The sequence below is a fragment of the Lissotriton helveticus genome, chromosome 1_2, assembly GCF_964261635.1.
Source record: "Lissotriton helveticus chromosome 1_2, aLisHel1.1, whole genome shotgun sequence".
Taxonomy (NCBI): Eukaryota; Metazoa; Chordata; class Amphibia; order Caudata; family Salamandridae; genus Lissotriton; species Lissotriton helveticus.
The window spans coordinates 164,227,281-164,247,510 of NC_136058.1; the positions used below are offsets into that span (position 1 = coordinate 164,227,281).

At 44.1% G+C, this 20,230-nt stretch overlaps 1 protein-coding gene across 1 annotated transcript in view; it reads right to left on the minus strand.

Annotated features, from left to right (window-relative positions):
* The window catches only part of SCP2 (sterol carrier protein 2), a 336,550-nt gene that overhangs the window by 165,118 nt on the left and 151,202 nt on the right, over positions 1-20,230 (minus strand). Inside the window, exon 7 of the mRNA XM_078670520.1 lies at positions 12,259-12,322. Coding sequence (XP_078526646.1) covers positions 12,259-12,322 — 64 coding nt within the window. The remainder of the gene's footprint in view (positions 1-12,258; positions 12,323-20,230) is intronic.

The following is a 20,230-nucleotide window of genomic DNA, read 5'->3' on the forward strand; positions in this document are numbered from 1 at the left end:
AAACAGTTATATAAATAAGCATTAAAACTACCATTTAAAATATAAAACACAGAACAAACCTTCAAAGTTGCAGTACACACACTGAATAGAAATTTAGCTTGTAGGCTCTCGGAATGGAGGACAGTGTGACCCATTCCAATTTAATGCTCAGGTTGTCCCATAAGGAATATGCTACTTACCAGTATGCATCTGTTCTTGGCATAGAGGGCTGCAGAGTGGTACATTTATGAATAGATCGCCATCTGGTGTTGGGCTCGGATGATTGCACTTTGTTTTTCTTCTGGAGAAGTCTTTGTCGTCATAGGTGACTCCTCCTCTCGGTGTTAGTGCGCATGGGCATCGGCTCCATCCTTAGATTGTTTTGCCATAGTAGGGTTAGATGGAGTAGTGTAGTGTAGTACATAAAGATATGCCCATGTAAATGTATCTAAATAAGATAATGTTGGGACAGACACAGGTTTCCGGGGAGGCAGGGAGGGCATGTACCACTCTGCAGCCCTCTATGCCAAGAACAGATGCATACTGGTAAGTAGCATATTCCGTTCGAGGCATATGGGCTGCAGATGGTACATTTATGAATAGATTGTACAGCAGTTACCTCCCTAGCGGTGGTCACCAGTGTCTGTCGCAACTGTCTGAAATAGAGTTTTTAATACAGCTTGGCCCACTCTGGCTTGTTGTGCAGCCTGTACATCAACACAGTAGTGCTTTGTGAATGTATGTGGTGTAGACCAAGTTGCTGCTCTACATATGTCATCTAGGGGAATGTTCCCTAAGAATGCCATAGATGCTCCTAGTTTTCTTGTGGAATGAGCTCTAGGAGGAACAGTTAATGTTCTCTTTGCTTTAATGTAACATATTTGTATACATCTTACAATCCATCTTGCGATGCCTGCTTTAGAGATAGGATTGCCCTTATGTGTTGGGGAAAATGCTACAAATAGTTGTTTAGTTTTCCTGAAGTCTTGTGTTCTTTCTATGTAGTATGAAATGGCTCTTTTAACATCTAGTGTATGTAGAGCCCTTTCTGCCACCGTCTGTGGCTTTGGAAAGAAGACTGGTAATTCCACTGGCTGATTGATGTGGAATGCTGAAATTACTTTAGGCAAGAACTTTGGGTTTGTTCTAAGAACCACTTTATTCTGGTGTATCTGTAGGAATGGTTCTTGTATTGTTAATGCCTGTAACTCGCTTACTCTTCTGAGTGAGGTAATGGCTATAAGGAATGCCACCTTCCATGTAAGGAATTGTATTTCGCACCTATGCATAGGTTCGAAGGGTGGCCCCATTAGTCTGGTGAGTACTACGTTGAGGTTCCAGACTGGGGAAGGTGGTAATCTTGGTGGAATGACTCTTTTAAGACCTTCCATGAATGCTTTTATCGCTGGTACTCTGAACAGTGATATGCGCTGCCTGTTTTGTAGGTATGCTGCTATAGCTGCTAGATGTACTCTGATAGATGTGTACGCTAGATTACATTGCTGTAAGTGTAACAAGTAGCAAATAATCTCCCTTGTTGATACGTCTAGAGGGTTGATATTGTTATTAGTGCAGTGTATAGCAAACCTCTTCCACTTAGCTGCATAGCATGCTCTGGTGGTTGGACGTCTCGCTTGTTTAATTATTTCCATGCAATTTGGGGGGAGATCTAAGTACCCAAATTCTAGGATTTCAGGAGCCAGATCGCTAAGTTCAATTGAGTTGGATCTGGGTGCATTATCTCTCCATGGTTCTGTGTAAGGTGCATGGGTAGAATTCGTAGCTTTTGATGTGGCACTTGTGAGAGTTGCAGGAGCGTGGTGAACCACGGCTGTCTTGCCCACGTGGGTGCTACTAGTATCATGGTCATTGAATGTTGTTGCAGTTTCCTGACCACTAATGGGATTAGTGGGAGAGGGGGAAAAACGTATGCAAATTTGTTGGACCAATTTATCCATAACGCATTGCCCTGCGACAGGTGATGTGGGTACCTGGACGCGAAGCTTTGGCATTTTGCGTTCTGATGAGTGGCAAATAGGTCTATCTCTGGTTGTCCCCATCTTTTGAAGAATGGCTGCAGTATTTGTTGGTGCAGTTCCCATTCGTGTATTTGTTCCGACTGTCTGCTTAAGATGTCTGCTATCTGGTTTTGAACTCCTGGTAGGTGTTCGGCTAACAGATAGATGTTTTGAGGAATGGCCCATCTCCAAATCTCCTGTGCTAGTCTGGATAATTGGAGAGAGTGCGTCCCCCCCTGTTTTTGAATATAATACATTGCTGTCATGTTGTCTGTTCTGATCAGGACTGCTTTGTGGATAACATGTATCTGAAAGGCTTTCAATGCTAGAAACACTGCCAGTAGTTCTAGATAGTTGATGTGCAGTGTTTTTTCCTGCACACTCCACCTTCCTTGTACTGTGTATTTGTCCATATGTGCTCCCCATCCGGTGAGCGATGCGTCTGCTGTTATTGTCACCTGTGGAATTGGCTCTAGGAACGACCGCCCCTTGGTAATGTTTGTTCTGTTCCACCACTTCAGAGAGCGGTGTGTGCGGTCGTCTACCAACACCAGATCCGTAATCTGTCCTTGAGCCTGATTCCACTGTGTCGCTAAGCATTCTTGTAGCGGACGCATTTGTAGTTTTGCATATGGTATTAGCAGTATGCAGGATGACATCATGCCTAGTAGCTGCATGAACACTCTTGCTGTTAGTGAGTGTTGTGGCTGAAATCTCTGAATGATTGTAAGCATTGCTTGGACTCTTATTGGGTTGGGGTACACCTTGGCTTTTTCTGTGTCTATGGTAGCCCCCAGATATTGTTGAACTTTGTTTGGTTGTAGGTGTGACTTTGTGTAGTTCACCGTGAACCCTAGCTGGTGTAGTAGCTGAATTGTCTTTTGTGTGTGTTGCAGACACTCCTCTTGCGACCTGGCTTTTATTAGCCAGTCGTCCAAGTATGGGAAGACATGAATTTGTTGTCTTCTTAGGTGAGCTGCTACCACTGCCAGGCATTTTGTGAACACCCTTGGTGCCGTCGTGACACCAAATGGGAGGACTTTGAACTGATAATGTTGTCCTTCTACCACAAACCTGAGGTATTTCCTGTGGGCTTTGTGAATAGGGATATGAAAGTAAGCGTCTTTTAGATCCAGTGTAGAAAGAAAGTCCCCTTTCTTCAGTAAAGGAAGTACTTGTTGGAGCGTGACCATGTGGAAATGTTCCGAATTTATGTATGCGTTGAGAGGTCTTAGGTCCAGTATTGGCCTTAGAGACCCGTCCTTTTTGGGGATTAGGAAGTATAGGGAGTATACTCCTGTTCCCTGTTGGTGCTGTGGAACCTTCTCTATGGCATGCTTTTCTAGCAGTGATATTGCTTCCTGTTTTAACAGTGTCAGGTGATCTTGTTTCATTGGACGCTGTTTGGGGGGGATGTTTGGTGGGGTAGCTGTGAGTTCTAGGCAATAACCATGTTGGATAATTTGTCTTACCCACTTGTCTGATGTGATGTTTTCCCAGACAGGTAGGAACTGTGATAGGCGTCCCCCTACCGGTGTTATATGGTCTGGGGGAAGCTCTATGAAGTCACTGTTTTGGGGTTGGAGAGTTGCGGTTGTTGTTGTTTCCGCGACCTCTACCCTTGTTGTTGTTACCCCTGTATCCACCTCTAGAATTACCTCTGGGTGATGTAGGTGTAAAAGAGGTTTGCTGTTGGTTTGTACCTGTACTTTTGGATCCTCCTCTATAGGTGGATCTACGAAAGGAACCTCTTTGTGTCGGCTGCTGCAATGCTCCCATTGATTTAGCCGTTTCTGTATCCTTTTTCATTTTTTCTAGGGCCTCATCTGTCCCTGTGCCAAAAAGTGTTTTCCCATCAAAAGGTTGATTAAGTAACGAGGTTTGTACCTCTTGTTTGAATCCTGACACTCTGAGCCATGCATGTCTCCTTAGCATGATGCTTGTATTTGTCGACCTTGCCGCAGTTTCTGCCGCGTCTAGGGCGCACTTTATTGAAGTGTTAGTAATTAACTTCCCTTCTTGTATAAGTTGATCAGCTCTCTTTTGATGTTCTTTAGGGAGATGTTTGATGAGTGTTTCTAACTCATCATAATGCGCTCTGTCATACCTTGCAAGTAGTGCTTGCGTATTAGCTATGCGCCAACTGTTTGCCGCTTGAGATGCTACTCTCTTGCCAGAGGCATCTATTAGTTTAGACTCCTTGTCAGGAGGTGGCGCTTCTCCCGTAGATAAAGAGTTTGCTCTCTTGCGAGCGTTTGTGACCACTAGTGAGTCTAGAGGAATTTGTCCCTTAATGTATATTGGGTCTTTTGGAGCTGCCCTATATTTTTTATCAATTCTTGGGTTCAATACCCTAGCCCTCACTGGGTCTTTGAATATCTCTGATGTATGACTGAGAAGGCCTTTTAGCATTGGTAGTGTTCCTGATGTTCTTTGTGCAGTAGGTAGTGTCTCTAATAAGAAGTCCTGTACTAGAGGTTCTGTATGTAGGTCTACCTTATGAAATGTTGCTGCTCTAGTAATGAGTTGTGCAAACCCAGTATTGTCATCAGGAGGTGAAGGTTTTGAGGGATATGACTCAAGGTCGGTATCATTACCTGATCCCACATTATACTCCTCCCATGGGTCTGCTTCCTCTGGGATTGTGTCCTCATCATCCCCAGGGTGTCCCCCCTCCCCTGTGTCACTTTCTCCATCTGTTGTAGGTGTAGATGGACGTGTGGGAGGAATATCTGGCCTATTGTGAGGAATAGGCGAAGATGGTGTGTGAGGTTTGGGAGAAGGGGGAGGAGTTGTATTCGTCCCCATTGTTCTCTTCTTTGGATGAGCCTTGTCGTCCAAATGTTCATGTTTCCTCTTTTTAGGTAGCTCTGTGACTACTTTGCCAGTCTTTGGGTCAATAAACAAAGTCTTTTGTTTAGGATCCGTTCCGTGTTCCTGTGTCGGTACCGCAGTTTTCGGTTCCGAAAGGTGTCTTTTCTTTGAAATGTCCATTTGTATTTTCGGTGCCGAAGTTTTGTTCGGATCCGACTTCTTCGGTATCGAAGATGTCCCCGGTGTCGAGGGTGTTTTCGGCGCCGAAGCGTGCTTCGGTGTCGACATGGACTGCTTCGACTTCGAGCTTTCCTTGACCTGGTGCTTCGATGTCGATGTGGTTGGTTTATCGGAACCGGAACCACTATGATGGGGGACCGAGTGTTTCGGTTTCTGTTTCGTTGCCGGGCTCGAAGGCGGGGCGTTGGAAACTTTTTTCGGTTGTCTGACCGGGCTCGAGGGCGGGGTCGACACCGTGCGGGGTCTGTTTTTCGGTAAAGGGACGTCGTCACTCACGGTTTGTTGGACGTCGATTTCCTCGACGTCGGACTCGTCCGCTTCTGACCCCGCCTCGTCGGCCTCTTCTTCCTCCTCTTCTGGTTGCTGGTCCTCGAACAGCTCCGGGATTGCTTGTGACTGCATTCTCGATACCTCGTGTCTTCGGGCTCGACGGTTTCTAATCGTCGACTTTGACGAGAACGCTGCACAGGCCTCACAGTCCCTGGATTCGTGTTCAGGGGACAAGCAGAGGTTGCACACTTCGTGTAGGTCCTTGTGTGGGAACTTAGCACCACACGTTGGACATTTTTTGAATGGAGTCCTTTCCATGGACCCCGGGCTGGACTACGTCGAGTTTCTCGTAGTCGTCGTCCTTCGAATCGCGTCGGTATGGAGTGAAGTCGCGTTCGATAACGATACCGTCGATTTGGAAAGGAATATGCGCCGGTTATAACCTTCTTTGTTGAAGTCGGTCCGGAGCGCTTCGATCCTCATCCGAACCCGATGGCGGAAAAAAACAATCTAAGGATGGAGCCGATGCCCATGCGCACTAACACCGAGAGGAGGAGTCACCTATGACGACAAAGACTTCTCCAGAAGAAAAACAAAGTGCAATCATCCGAGCCCAACACCAGATGGCGATCTATTCATAAATGTACCATCTGCAGCCCATATGCCTCGAACAGGAAGGCTTATTGACATGATACTTCGAAGGGGCATTCTCCCCTTCCTAGAGATTATGGGTTGGAAATCTAAAGATTAAGATTTCAAAATGGCACGCGCATAACCTTTTTCAAAAATTAAATGGTGGATTTTGCTATATGATCTCAAACCCTTAAATGGGACAACAATTACACTCCTTTAAGAGCTGCAAGATGGCATTTGAGGTTCGAGAGACTGAGTACTTTTGTAACTTCGAGCTACGTCAATAGGTCTTGCACCTGGACATCAAAGTAGCAGCATTTATGCCCATGGTCTTAAACAATCACAAAAAATTAACAAGCAGCAACAAAGGTGACACATGGAAATAAATGACAAATTTGAATGAGATCCTGGTCTGGTACAAAAATTGCTTGTACCTGGAGAATATAATCACTAGTTCTCCACCACTAGCGGCAATTGTAAGGACTAAGAATGTGAGGGCCTGGCAGATTACTCCGTGACAAACAAGCAGGATATCCTGTCTGCCTAACACCACTGTGTTATATCCTACGGCGCTAGTAAAAATGTACATGGGATATCGGTCACTTTTAAAATGGAGTACCCATCCGTCAAACTCTAATTCAGGCCATTAGTGTTTGAAAAAGGAATACAGAAGAGCACAATGGAACTGCATGACATCATACAAAAGAGGACCTCCATATAAATTCGATCCTAGAGTAAACTAGTTCTAAGTAGTATAGGGTAAAAATTAAGTAGATAATAAAGTGAACAAGCTATTTTGCTAGGATAATTATATACAAGAAAGTTAACTTTTCAGATCCCAGCCCACAAGCTGAAATAAAGGATTTCAAGGCATCTTGCTTGGTCTCATGAGCCCTTAGGTGAACAGGTTTGACCCTTGCTCTCATGGAGTGAAATTTTTAGAATGTTACTCCTCTCACAGAGTACCTTGTTACACATTTCCACATTCATTTAATCACTGACAAAACCAGACTTTCACACTCAGAGCAGTTGAGCACCAGAGTTCTTGGGGATATGCAGACACCAGATTTTGCTGAAGTCTGAAGTGGAGGCACATTGCTTCCAGTAATCCTCTGTGTTATTGCTAAACCTTTCCACCTTAAGGAGGGTGCATTCTTTAATAGGTCCTGATGAAGACCCTGCTTTGCAAGTTGTTTGCTTGCTATTGGGTTGAATACTTATGACCTTCGACTGTGTGAAAAGAATTTTGATTGTGCATGGAGGACAGATGATGGGACCGATATCAATGTTCTCTTTTAATTGTGCGTTGCAGCCAAGATCTCCATGTTTTGTTGTTTAAATGATTTCATCACTTCACTCACAACTCATGTGCACTGCGCCATATCACTTTCTCGTTTCCTTTGTGGAGCACCTTAATTGCAAAATATTTTTTTTCTTTATGTATGAAATACATTATTTCTGATTGAGTCTTGATAGGGCTGAAAGTGAATTATCTATAATGATTTGTCATATTGAGAGGACTTACCTAGCCTCCCACTAGTTATGAACTGTTACATGAATAGATCCATAGGAACCGATGTGTTCTGTACTATAGACCTTTTTCTAGGCTCAAAAAAATATACTGTCTTTTTTCCATTTTACCATGACACAACACCGTCTCCTGGTCCAGCAACTCGACCACAATTCATTGGAAAGCATAAACGGCCCTTGCAGACACATCCTGATTTCAAGAGTCTCATACACGCATACTCCTGTCAGTGTTATCCTCATCATCTCTGTACTTACCTTTGTACAGTTTTGCTCACATAAACAATTTTCCCTGACTTGACTTGATTCATTAATTTCCATGTAACACATCTACTCTGTTCAACAAGGACCTGGGCATCATTCCTTTAGGAAAGTCAAAATGTGAAATACCCATGCTTTCAAGAGATGTTCTTACAGCCCATAGCATTTGCCTAAGTGGTTTGCTTCTTCCAACCCACCACAGTGATCAGGGGCAATTGTAATTGGCTCTTGATCACCCGATTGACTCGCTCTACTGACTCATTTATCCTATGGCGGTAGAGGGAAGTGAAACATACTCGATTTATCAGGACTCCAAATATTTCCTCATCTCATCTGACACCAGTAGAGTGCCCCCGTCAGTAACGAATTCATCTTGCCAAAATCATCTGGCGGAAACTATAGCTCACTATGTATGTGGGCGTTTTCCACAAACTTCACCTCAGACACTAGGACATGTAGTCAACCGTAACTAAAGCAAAATCAGGACCATTTAATGGATATTTAACAATAGTGACTCCTACCTACCATTACTGCAACTTCGCCTCCCTCAAAGTCTATATTTTCTTCCTGCTGCTCTTTTACCAATAATACACGCTTCTTTGCCACCTCCACATCATCTTCCCCTTATTCTAGATATGCTACCCCTATTCCCTTTCACTTCGCTCAATAACTTACAAGCTTGGGCAAAATGTCCCTTTTGCTACACTTTAAGCAGATCTGTGCCCATGAAGGACGCTGCTTCCAGCTGAAAACGAAGTCTCTTAATATTTCCCTTAACCATCTTCCTTCCTAATCACTCCAGTTGATTCTGTCTTTTAAACTTAAGTTAATTTTGGCCAGCTCTCTATTGTTTACGTTATGAATGGCCTTAATTCCTTTGCATCTTCACCCTCACCCAGAAATGGGCATCTCCTTTATATGCATTTCCGAATGGTTAATATTGCTCTCTGTATTTAAAGTTGCTTCTAAGTTAGGGTCCTTTGTAGGCAGTAACTTCCCATGGGTCGTTTTATTATTTGTTTTCTCTATTAGCTGGTGCCTTATGTTATCTTTCAAGTCTTGGTAATTGCATACAGCTGCCAGTACTGCAAGGATACCTCAGCATTATTTACAGGTTCACCTGGCTGCTGCACGCTCTACAAGAATGAGTTCCTTTCTAGCACCAAATCTCTCCACTGATTAAACCTCTTCTCAAAAGTTTTCAGTGTAGTAACATATTAGTCAATCATATCAAGTGTGTCACATTTTCACCAGTGAACATTTGCACCTCCTGAACTGTTAAATGTTTCAAAATGATCCTGTATTCATGGCCTAAGTTATACATTAACAATGTTTTTTTTCCTTCTTGGCAGTAAAATCATCTCCATCTACAGCATCAAGATAAGCTTAAATGGCTTATTTCCACTGCTGCCAGTTTAGAGGTGGAGTGCCTGGGACTACCAAAAAGGTGCAGGTGGAGATACACCTTCCATAACTCTACTACTGTCTAGAAGGTAAAGAACATATCACACTGTACTTCCTCGTTTCTGAAACCATCAACACATCTTTAGTCTTTATATGGGATGCTTTGGTAAGTACTGTTCCCACCACATACCCTCACCAAGCGATTGGAATTCCCTGCATGTAGTGGGTAAGTAGTTTCAGCTGTATATGCCTGAATGTTTCTTACCGACAAGTTGCACGACTGCTTTGTCACTCTTCCACTTTTATAAATATTGTTTTCCCCTTCTGCGGGTGCCAACACAGATGCCAGCCTCATAGTTTAATGCAGTGTGTCTTAAAGTTGTTGTAGAGCATGGCGCTCCTTGTATTGTTTGCTGAAGCAATTTCCCCTTATATAGCTGCTACGCGGAATTGTGTTACATCAAGCAAAGACTACCACTGAAGAAACAGAAACTAGAAAAAGCAAGGATGCCTGAGGTCCCAGAAACCTATCATGCTTCCATGGAGAGGTTAGGACAGAAGGTTAACAGCGGGTGAGACGATCAGTGTTGTGCTGCCAGTCCAGCACCCTACTAAGCACTTTGTCTCTCACCCTAGCAAATGCAGGGTGCCAGTCTCGCCTAGGGTGTGAGCAATGAACCAACTAGGGCTAGCCCGACTGGTGCTTGTACACTTCTGGAAAATAGAAAGAGGCTTGAGGTGCACACACCTACTCAAAATTGCGGCCTTTTTAGGCCTAGCAAGAGCAGGTGAAATCTGGAACTTTTAAACATTGTGTAGTTTCTGCTCAGAGTGTCAAAACTGATTGCTCCTCCACTTCCTTCCTTGCTTATGTGGTGTAATGGTCAACAAAAGGAATTATCCCTGCCTTTTAGATGGTGCACGGCTTCTCTTCACGTCTCGAGCTTACATTTGCGGAGACTGCGTATAAAAAAATATACTGGAAACACAGAGGGCTTAAAAATAAAGAATATGCATTACATATGAAGTCCACTGGGCTGGAACTTGCTCAAACATGTGAAAGCACCATACTACCATTGAGAATTCCTCATTTCACGGTGTTTTGTCTAGAGCCACTATCAATCAATCATGACATGAAAATAGAAACAACTCTTACAAACTACAGAGAGTAAATGAGACAGACTTGGTAATACTAAGAAAACAGAGATCTGTGTAGATTAACCCAGGATGAGGCAACAGGAAAATGTGGGTGCAGGGAATAATCCGAGCCAGATGATGGACAATATGGCCATAGAATCATAGGGCTCTGCTGAGAGGCTCCTCTTCAATTCAGAGTGGCGTACAACCTAGGCCCTAGCTTTAACAAGAAACAGACTAGTAAGAGAAGAGGGAAGCCATGACTGATCAAGGAGGGAGTTTATCCAGGCTTGTTAAATTGATGATGGAGATAACCTAAAGATCTTCCAGCTGCTAGGGTGCAATAGGCGCGCCAGAGGTAAAAGGCAGCCTTCTTTGCTTTTAATGAATACCAGAATTGTAACAGAAGCTCATTTGAACAAAAGAGACAGCATTATGGATCATGGCAGCACCCTTCCCTGCTGATTGCGCAGCCTACGACATTTTCAGTCATTTTGATTCTAAAGTGTGACGGAGACAGCGGAATGTCAAACACCATGAGATCCACAGCCAATGAAAAGACCTGTTGGAAAAACATGGCAGGTGCTCTTAAACCGAAGTGATAAGGAGAAAATAATGGAAACATTTCAAGAACTCTTCAAAGTCACAACGAATACGAGTGCAGTAACTGCAAAAGAGATGATAACTGAGTTGTTCCTTGCGAAAATGTAAATGACAGAGTCTCTCTGAAAGGCAGTGAGTTGAGCAGAGCCACAATGTCCTTGATGAAGAGAGGGCTGAATAATTTCAGCCACAGCGCTAGGTTGTTAGCTCAGGGTTCGAAATTATGAATTATGAATTAGGAGTTTACTGCCTCATTAAATACCAGGTATGGAAGTCCAGACCACCACAATCTTATGTTCATTTTGAATCGCCAAATGTCTAATAGGTGATAATTACCACGCCTGATAAACCAGATTTTATTAGGTGCTATAGGTATCGCCACACATTCCTAGAGTTTCTGAAAATCTTTGTTCAAGTGCCCAATATAAAAGCCTTTGGCTTCCAGAAAAAGGTAGGAGTGGACAACCTGATGTTCAACATTGAATCATTTGAAAATAAAGAGGTTGTAGCTGAGCTTTCAAGCAGCAGGAGTGGGAACAGAATCTTTCGGCTGCCACTAAAAAGGGCAGTGGCCTCCACAGGATGTAGGCACAATCATAATGTCCTTATCGAGTGGCCATGAATGCAAAAACAATGCCCGAGAGTGGAGGCCACAAAGTAAGTCCCGTCATGCAAAGTAACACAATTGTGAGATTTCGAACAATGAATTTGGAATCATTTAAAAGCAAAGACGGCTGGTGTTGCACATCCAGGAAACAGTTACTGAGGGCCCACCAGGATGTGGAAGTGCTCTTATTCACCAGCATGGAAGCAGTTCAAAATGTCGAGGGTTTGGGCAGAGACGGCCTGGAGCATTAGTATAGTACCTGATGTGTGCAAATTTCTGTGTCCATATGATTCAATGCTGGGTTAGGTACTAAGTTTAGAGGTAGCTTGTTGAGTGGCAGTGAATGATGTGATAATACGTATAGCTGCAGCTCCCTCTTGTTCCCTATCAGATACGCATCCATGCTCCCATGCGCCATAGGATAAGAGGATGCAGGGCCAGCAATTATCTGGAGGACTTCATGTACTTTGTATATTTTATAGATCTAAGGGGTGATTTGTGAAAAAGCAAAGTGAGTAATAGGGACAGGTGCTGCACGTTGTGAGCTTACTATAGCGAAGATAGCTATAATTTACATTATTTAACATTGTTGTAACTTGTTACATTCAAATGAAAATAACAAAAAGCTGAGGATTTTCCTTGTTAGAAAGCCAGATTTAACAGCCCCCAAAACGCAGGCATCTCAAGAAATATTGAGGTTTGCATGCAAACTCTAAAGACAATTAGTCGATAAAAATGATCATATTAAACAAAGCTGGTACTCACGGATTGTTAGTGGAATGCTTGTGATTCTTCCATGCAATTTTAGCAAAATGTTCTAGCTTTGTACCTAAAGTGAATGTAAAGGAAAGAACCAGTGAACAATGTGGGAGACTAAATACACATGCACTCTGACAGTTTCTTTTTTTATATATATATTTTTATTAGGTTTTTATCCCATTTTATGCAAGGAGAGCAGAGCAGAAAACAGCAGCTACTACATGAGAAGATAACATAATAAAATGCAGAAACAAGAAAATACATATAGATACGACAAAAGAAAACAAGCATTTACAATGCAATGGTCTCGGCATTGTTAAAGTTAGAACTATTGGCATTGCTCATGACATTATTTTTATTTATGTTTTGGTTTTTAAAACATAAATAATTGGCATTTTGTCATTTACAATGCCAATCGCTCGCAAATGCATGACCTATTGCATTTACACCAACACAGAGCCACACACACAAAGCCAGCCACACACACATACAAAGCCACCCACACAGTCATTCACATAGAGCCACCCACACACACAGAGCCACCCTCACATAGAGCCACCTAGTGCAGTGCCTGTTCTCTGTGGGTGTCACTCCCATAGCATTGGTGCACTGCCTGTTCTCTGTGGGTGTCACTCTCACAGCATTGGTGCAGTGCCTGTTCTCTATGGGTGTCATTCCTATAGCACTGGTGCAGTGCCTGTCCCCTATGGGTGTCACTATCATAGCATTGGTGCAGTGCCTGTTCTCTATGGGTGTCATTCCCATTGCACTGGTGCAGTGCCTGTTCTCTGTGGGTGGCACTCCCATAGCCTTGGTGCACTGCCTGTTCTTTCCCATTGCACTGGTGCAGTGCCTGTTCCCTATGGGTGTCACTATCATAGCATTGGTGCAGTGCCTGTTCTCTATGGGTGTCATTCCTATAGCATTGGTGTAGTGACTGTTCCCTATGGGTGTCACTATCATAGCATTGGTGCAGTGCCTGTTCTCTATGGGTGTCATTCCCATTGCACTGGTGCAGTGCCTGTTCCCTATGGGTGTCACTCTCACAGCATTGGTGCAGTGCCTGTTCTCTATGGGTGTCATTCCTATAGCATTGGTGCAGTGCCTGTTCCCTATGTGTGTCACTATCATAGCATTGGTGCAGTGCATGTTCTCTATGGGTGTCATTCCCTTGCACTGTTCTCTGTGGGTGTCACTCTCACAGCATTGGTGCAGTGCCTGTTCTCTATGGGTGTCATTCATATAGCACTGTTGCAGTGCCTGTTCCCTATGGGTGTCACTATCATAGCATTGGTGCAGTGCCTGTTCCCTATGGGTGTCACTATCATAGCATTGGTGCAGTGCCTGTTTTATATGGGTGTCACTCCCATTGCACTGGTGCAGTGCCTGTTCTCTGTGGGCATACTCATACTGATCACCCTGCATACTCAGTCTGCTCACCCTGCATACTCAGTCTGCTCACCCTGCATACTCCTACTGATAACCCTGCATACTCACACTCTGCATACTCACACTCTGATCACCCTGCATACTCACACTCTGCTCACCCTGCCTACTCCTACTGATCACCCTGCATACTCAGTCTGCTCACCCTGCATACTCAGTCTGCTCACCCTGCATACTCAGTCTGCTCACCCTGCATACTCAGTCTGCTCACCCTGCATACTCACACTCTGCTCACCCTGCATACTCACACTCTGCTCACCCTGCATACTCACACTCTGCTCAACCTGCATACTCACACTCTGATCACCCTGCATACTCACACTGATCACCCTGCATACTCACACTGATCACCCTGCATACTCATACTGATCGCCCTGCATACTCATACTGATCACCCTGCATACTCATACTGATCACCCTGCATACTCAGTCTGCTCACCCTGCATACTCAGTCTGATCACCCTGCATACTCAGTCTGATCACCCTGCATACTCAGTATGCTCACCCTGCATACTCAGTCTGCTCACCTTGCATACTCACACTCTGCTCACCTTGCATACTCACACTCTGCTCACCCTGCATACTCACACTCTGCTCACCCTGTATACTCACACTCTGCTCACCCTGCATACTCCTACTGATCACCCTGCATACTCAGTCTGCTCACCCTGCATACTCATACTGATCACCCTGCATACTCATACTGATCACCCTGCATACTCATACTGATCACCCTGCATACTCATACTGATCACCCTGCATACACAGTCTGCTCACCCTGCATACTCCTACTGATCACCCTGCACACTCACACTCATACTAATCACCTGCATACTCATACGGATCAACCTGCATACACAGTCTGCTCACCCTGCATACTCCTACTGATCACCCTGCACACTCACACTCATACTAATCACCTGCATACTCATACGGATCAACCTGCATACTCAGTCTGCTCACCCTGCATACTCAGTCTGCTCACCCTGCATACTCATACTGATCACCCTGCATGCTCATACTGATCACCCTGCATACTCATACTGATCACCCTGCATACTCATACTGATCACCCTGCATACTCACACTCTGCTCACCCTGCATACTCACACTCTGCTCACCCTGCATACTCACACTCTGCTCACCCTGCATACTCACACTCTGCATACTCACAGTCTGCTCACCCTGCATACTCAGTCTGCTCACCTGCATACTCTCTGTCTGTGTTCCTCCTATTTATTTATTTATTTATTTGTTTGCATAGGAGGCGAGGGCTTTTGGTGGTTACCTTCAAGCTATGCCAGTACAGTGTCTCTTTCACACTTCTATGCATTCCACAGTCGCGTCATATGTTCTTTGTGACCTGTCCTAACCAAAACGCAGCGCCCAGAGTTGGTCCACAGAGATCGATCATAATAGGGGCGCTGAAAAGCGGAGATTATTACACAGGCCCCTTATCTGTGCAATATTTTAGGTATTGAAATACAGCAACGAGGCGGGGAGAATTCATTGATGTCTCGATCGAAAGTACAGCCTGACAATGAAATGGAGAAGACACACCCGGTCAACTTGCGCACACACATCCACACGGAATGCGCACAGGGCGGGGCTCAGAGTGGTAAGGTCTGCCAAAGGGGCCTAGATATGCTTCCACCCATCCCCCCCCCCCAAAATAGAGTCCTAAAAAATGCGTGATACACGCATTGGTAATTTGGCCTTGAATAAATGTTCAGAAGTAAGACTCCCACGATATGTATTTCAGAATGTGAAAAGCGCAGACAGTGTCTGCATGTATTCAGTGGAAAGAGGTGAAAGTTGCGCCGGAAAGAGTGATGATTTTAATATCTTCATATTTTAAGAGGAGGACACAGCAAACATCGGGGCACACGCGCCCGGCATCTGGCTTCCATTAACACGGACCCACAAGCTTTAGCAGGGAGCCAGCATGCGCGCACACACATGTGAAAAAAAAATAGTAAATGCATAGATGTGAATGGCCGCCAAACATCTGGCTTCAATTACCTCGGCCCATGACCGCTGGTAATTGATGAAATATACACTTCTCAGGCTCGTCTCCGCACGGAAAATGCAGGAAGAGGAGCAGCTCAAAATCCTATGGCCTATTGCGTGCTGGCTTGTAAAAACACAGCCATGCGCCGGCCAATTGCCAAGCAGCTGCCATACATTCCGAGGAAAATTCACGCGCTTCTCTGGAATGTCCAGGGCACCTCGCCGCACTCGCCTCAAGAGGACTCTGAAGCCACACCCACTTCGTGGAGTGTAGGCCGAGCCCTAAAAAGGAATGATCAAACATTTTCCCCTTATATCCAGTCCGTAACCAGAGCCCAGATCTTCATTCCAGTAGACCTTTTTTTTCGGCCCTTAGTCCTATATATAGCCACTTCCAAATTATACATAGCTAAAAGGCGAGCGCGCCATGTCTCAAAAGAAGGGGGAACAGGACTAATCCAATTATACGTGATGCAAGCGCGCACTAACGCCATACAAATGAACAAAAAACTTTTCCTAGATTCGGAAAGTGTATCTGAAGTTACACCTATCAATACCAATTTCCCCGTTATAATGACCGAAGTCCCCAATAATACACCCAAAAATTGTTCAATACAAGAAAATAAATCAATTTCGGACACAGAAAAAAAAACATATGCAATGTATCAGCTGCAGGTTCAAGTTCAAGTTCAGAAATTTGTATAGCGCACTACTCACCCATAGGGTCTCAAGGCCCTTGTGGGAGGGGGTGCATTATTTATCGAATAGCCAGGTTTTAAGTTCCTTTCTGAAGGAAATGTGGTTCTGTGTGAGGCGGAGGTGAGTGGGGAGAGAGTTCCAGGTCTTGGCTGCCAGGTAGGAGAAGGATCTTCCTCCCATGGTGGATCTGTGGATGCGCGGAACTGCGGCAAGCGCTTGGCTGGAGGATCTTAGTTGGCGGGTGGGTGTGTAGAAGGACAGTCGTGTGTTGAGGCATTCGGGTCCTAGTTTGTAGAGGGCCTTGTGAGCGTGGGTGAGGAGACGGAACGTTACTCTCTTGTTGACGGGTAGCCAGTGGAGGTCTCTAAGGTGGCCGGTAATGTGAGCTTGGCGAGGGATGTCCAATATGAGTCTGGCCGATGCATTTTGGATGCGTTGGAGTTTTTTCTGTAATTTGGCTGTGGTTCCGGCGTAGAGGGTGTTTCCATAGTCCAGTCGGCTAGTGACCAGTGCGTGGGTGACCGTCTTTCTTGTTTCGGTGGGGATCCAACGGAAGATTTTTTTGAGCATACGGAGTACGTTGAAGCAAGAGGATGAGACGGCGTTAACTTGTCTGGTCATCGAGAGGGAGGAGTCTAGGATGAAGCCCAGGTTGCGTGCGTGGTCTGTGGGTATGGGTGCTGTGCCCAGAGCCGATGGCCACCAAGAGTCGTCCCAGGCAGAGGGTGAAGATCCAAGGATGAGAACTTCCGTTTTGTCTGAGTTAAGTTTTAGGCGGCTGTTTTTCATCCATTCGGCTACTTCTTTCATGCCTTCCTGAAGATTGGTTTTGGCGGTGTTAGGGTCTGTGGTGAGGGAAAGGATCAACTGGGTGTCGTCAGCGTAGGAGATGATGTTGAGGTTGTGTTGTCGCGCGATGGATGCGAGGGGACTCATGTAAACGTTGAAGAGGGTGGGACTGAGTGATGATCCTTGTGGGACTCCGCAGATGACTTCGGTGGCCTCTGATTTGAACTGCTACACGTGGTTCCAACCGTCGTCCCCATTTGGATATCTTGCCAGGCGTATAATAAAGATCATATAAAGCCATATAATGTTGTGAACGCAACCTTCCTGTCATCAAAATTCTATTTGCTAAGCTGATTGATTCTTCCATGTTAATTATATTCCTAGCTAACTTAATTGACCATTTACTTTGATATACCTCTAAATCATCCGAAAATGAAAGAATAAGGAGTTTATAGTATTGTCCTATCGGTGTCTTCCTAAACATGCTATCAATGAGGGGAATTCTCCTCAATTGGGATGCCACCTGGGGACCTAAAGCATTGATATAACTGCGAATCTGTAAATATTTAAAAAAAATCACTTTTTAATAGGCTAAATTTATTCTGCAGCTCAGCAAAAGAAACAAGGCGTCCGTCAAGCAGAACATCACCCAGGTACTGGATTCCATTCATACGCCATCTATTCATTACAGAGTCACGAAAAATTGGCGGGAGGATATCTGGTGCTGCAAGAGGTGTATAAGCAGTGATTTTTTAAATACCAAGCTGTCGCTTAATTAGTCTCCATGCCACATAGGCTGATTTCAGTATCTTACATTTTCTTTTTTTAAATAACTGGGTTCTATCACTTTAAGTAAGCAGCCTCGACATTCCTCCCCAAGTGCAAATTCATAAATGGAAGGAGAATGGCTCGATAAGATTCATGCCCTATCACCAATCACCAATGGATTGATGAACTGCAGGATGGACGCCAAATAATAAAACAGAAAATGCGGTATACCCAAACCTCCCCGATCTTTAGGCATTATCATGTTTTTATATGCCCGTCTCTGACGCTTGTAGCCCGATAAAAATCTTGCTGACATCCTTTATAGCTGCTTAAAGCAGCTGGGAGGGAACTCAAGCGGTATAGCACGAAACATATATAAAAACTTGGGTAGTACCGACATTTTTAAGACGTTGCCACAACCATAGAGAGATAAATGGAAATGGTCTATTCTCTCCAGCATTGAGTTTACTTTTTTCAGAACCGTGTTTATATTTAAATCAGGAATAGTAGAAAGTGGTAATGCAATTTTAATGCCTAAGTATGTGACTTCTGTCACAATTCTAATACGAGCTGGGGGGTTCCTGGCCAACAAAAAATATTTGAGTCTTAGAAATGTTCAATTTGTACCCTGAAAAGGATCCAAACTGGGTTGCTAAGTCCTCTATTGTTGGCATTGCCCTCTGAATATCTGTGGTTACTACAACTATATCATCCGCGTAAGCGAAAGCCCTGTAGTTCATGCGAGAAACTTGAACTGGCTTAATATTCTCAGCATAATTTAGCTTATTTAAAAATACATCAATATATAGGGCAAATAGTAACGGGGTACACGGACAACCTTGCCGTGTTCCACGAGAAATAGAAAAGGAAGCGGATTCCTGGCCGGCCAACTTAACAGAGGCTGTTGGAAAGACATAAAGAGCCTTTAAAGCAGAAATCATCTGTGGGCCAAAACCCTTCTGATAAAGCAAATCCCACAGATACGGCCAGGCTCCCCTGTCGAATGCCTTTTCGGCATTCAACAGGGTAATTCCCATTGCCGTCTCAGTAACGGAGCCTAGTCCACATGAGCGATAAGTCGGCAGACATGATCATTGGTATTGCGATTTGGGATAAATCCATGTTGGAATTGAGAGACGATAGATGGAATTATACCTGAAATCCAAGAGGCTAAAATCTTTGAATAAATCTTCCTATCAGCATTGATTAAAGATATAGGTCTATAAGAGGCGGACAAGGAAGGTGATTTATCTTTTTTCAGAAAGGCCATAATCGTTGAGTGATGCCAAGATTCAGGTGCAATGCCCTTCTGTGCTTCTAGAAAAGTTAAAATCAAATCTTCCTTCAAAAGATGCCGAAACATCCTGAAGAATTCTAACGGGATGCAATCCGGGCCCACCGCCTTTCCTAATGCAAGAGAAAGAATAGCAGCCTCCGTTTCTTCCCATGTTATATCTTTCTCTAAATCTGCAACCTGGTGTAACGTTAATTTAGATATATCAATACTACCACTAAAGTCCAGAAGGCAATCTGAAGAATAGGTTATTACCTCATCCTTATATAATTTACTGTAGTATTGTCGAAAAACCTCCACGATTTCTTCGGATTTTTCATGACTTTGTCCTACCTCGTCCTGAATACTATCTATGCAGTTGACCGCCTCCTTTTGTCGAATCTTTCTGGCTAATTTGCAGCCCGCATTTTCTCCCACCTCATAAAGTTGCGAGCGATGAACTGCTATCTGTGCCACTAGTTTTCTAGCACAATTCTCATTAAGCCTTGATTTTTGAATGGCCAGATCCAACATTATTTGTTCCGTATCTTGAGAAGACCTAATGGCTGTCATAAGTCTAGATTCAAGTTCCTGTAGTTTCTTAAACTACACTACTAATTGCTCACGGGATTTCCTTTGATTATTAATTGAATAAGACGGCGTCTCCTCGCGTACCCCAGACTTAAAAGCGTCCCAAACCATATGTGCAGAAGCTCAAAACATTCGGTGATCCACCTCCCCATATGTTCAATATAAAGTGGATCAGCTAATAGTTTGCGTTCAAAAGTCCACGGACGGCTAGAAGGACTGCCTCTTAGTTCTAATTCTAACTCTAACATAATAGGATTATGATCCGAAATTATTTTAGGAAAGATGTCAAACCTAGAATTCTTGAGCAATCTGGAGGTAATGAAAAAATAATCCAAACGCACAAATTTCTGATGGGGAGCTGAAAAAAAAGTATAGCCAGGAGCACCCATACCTTTGACCTCA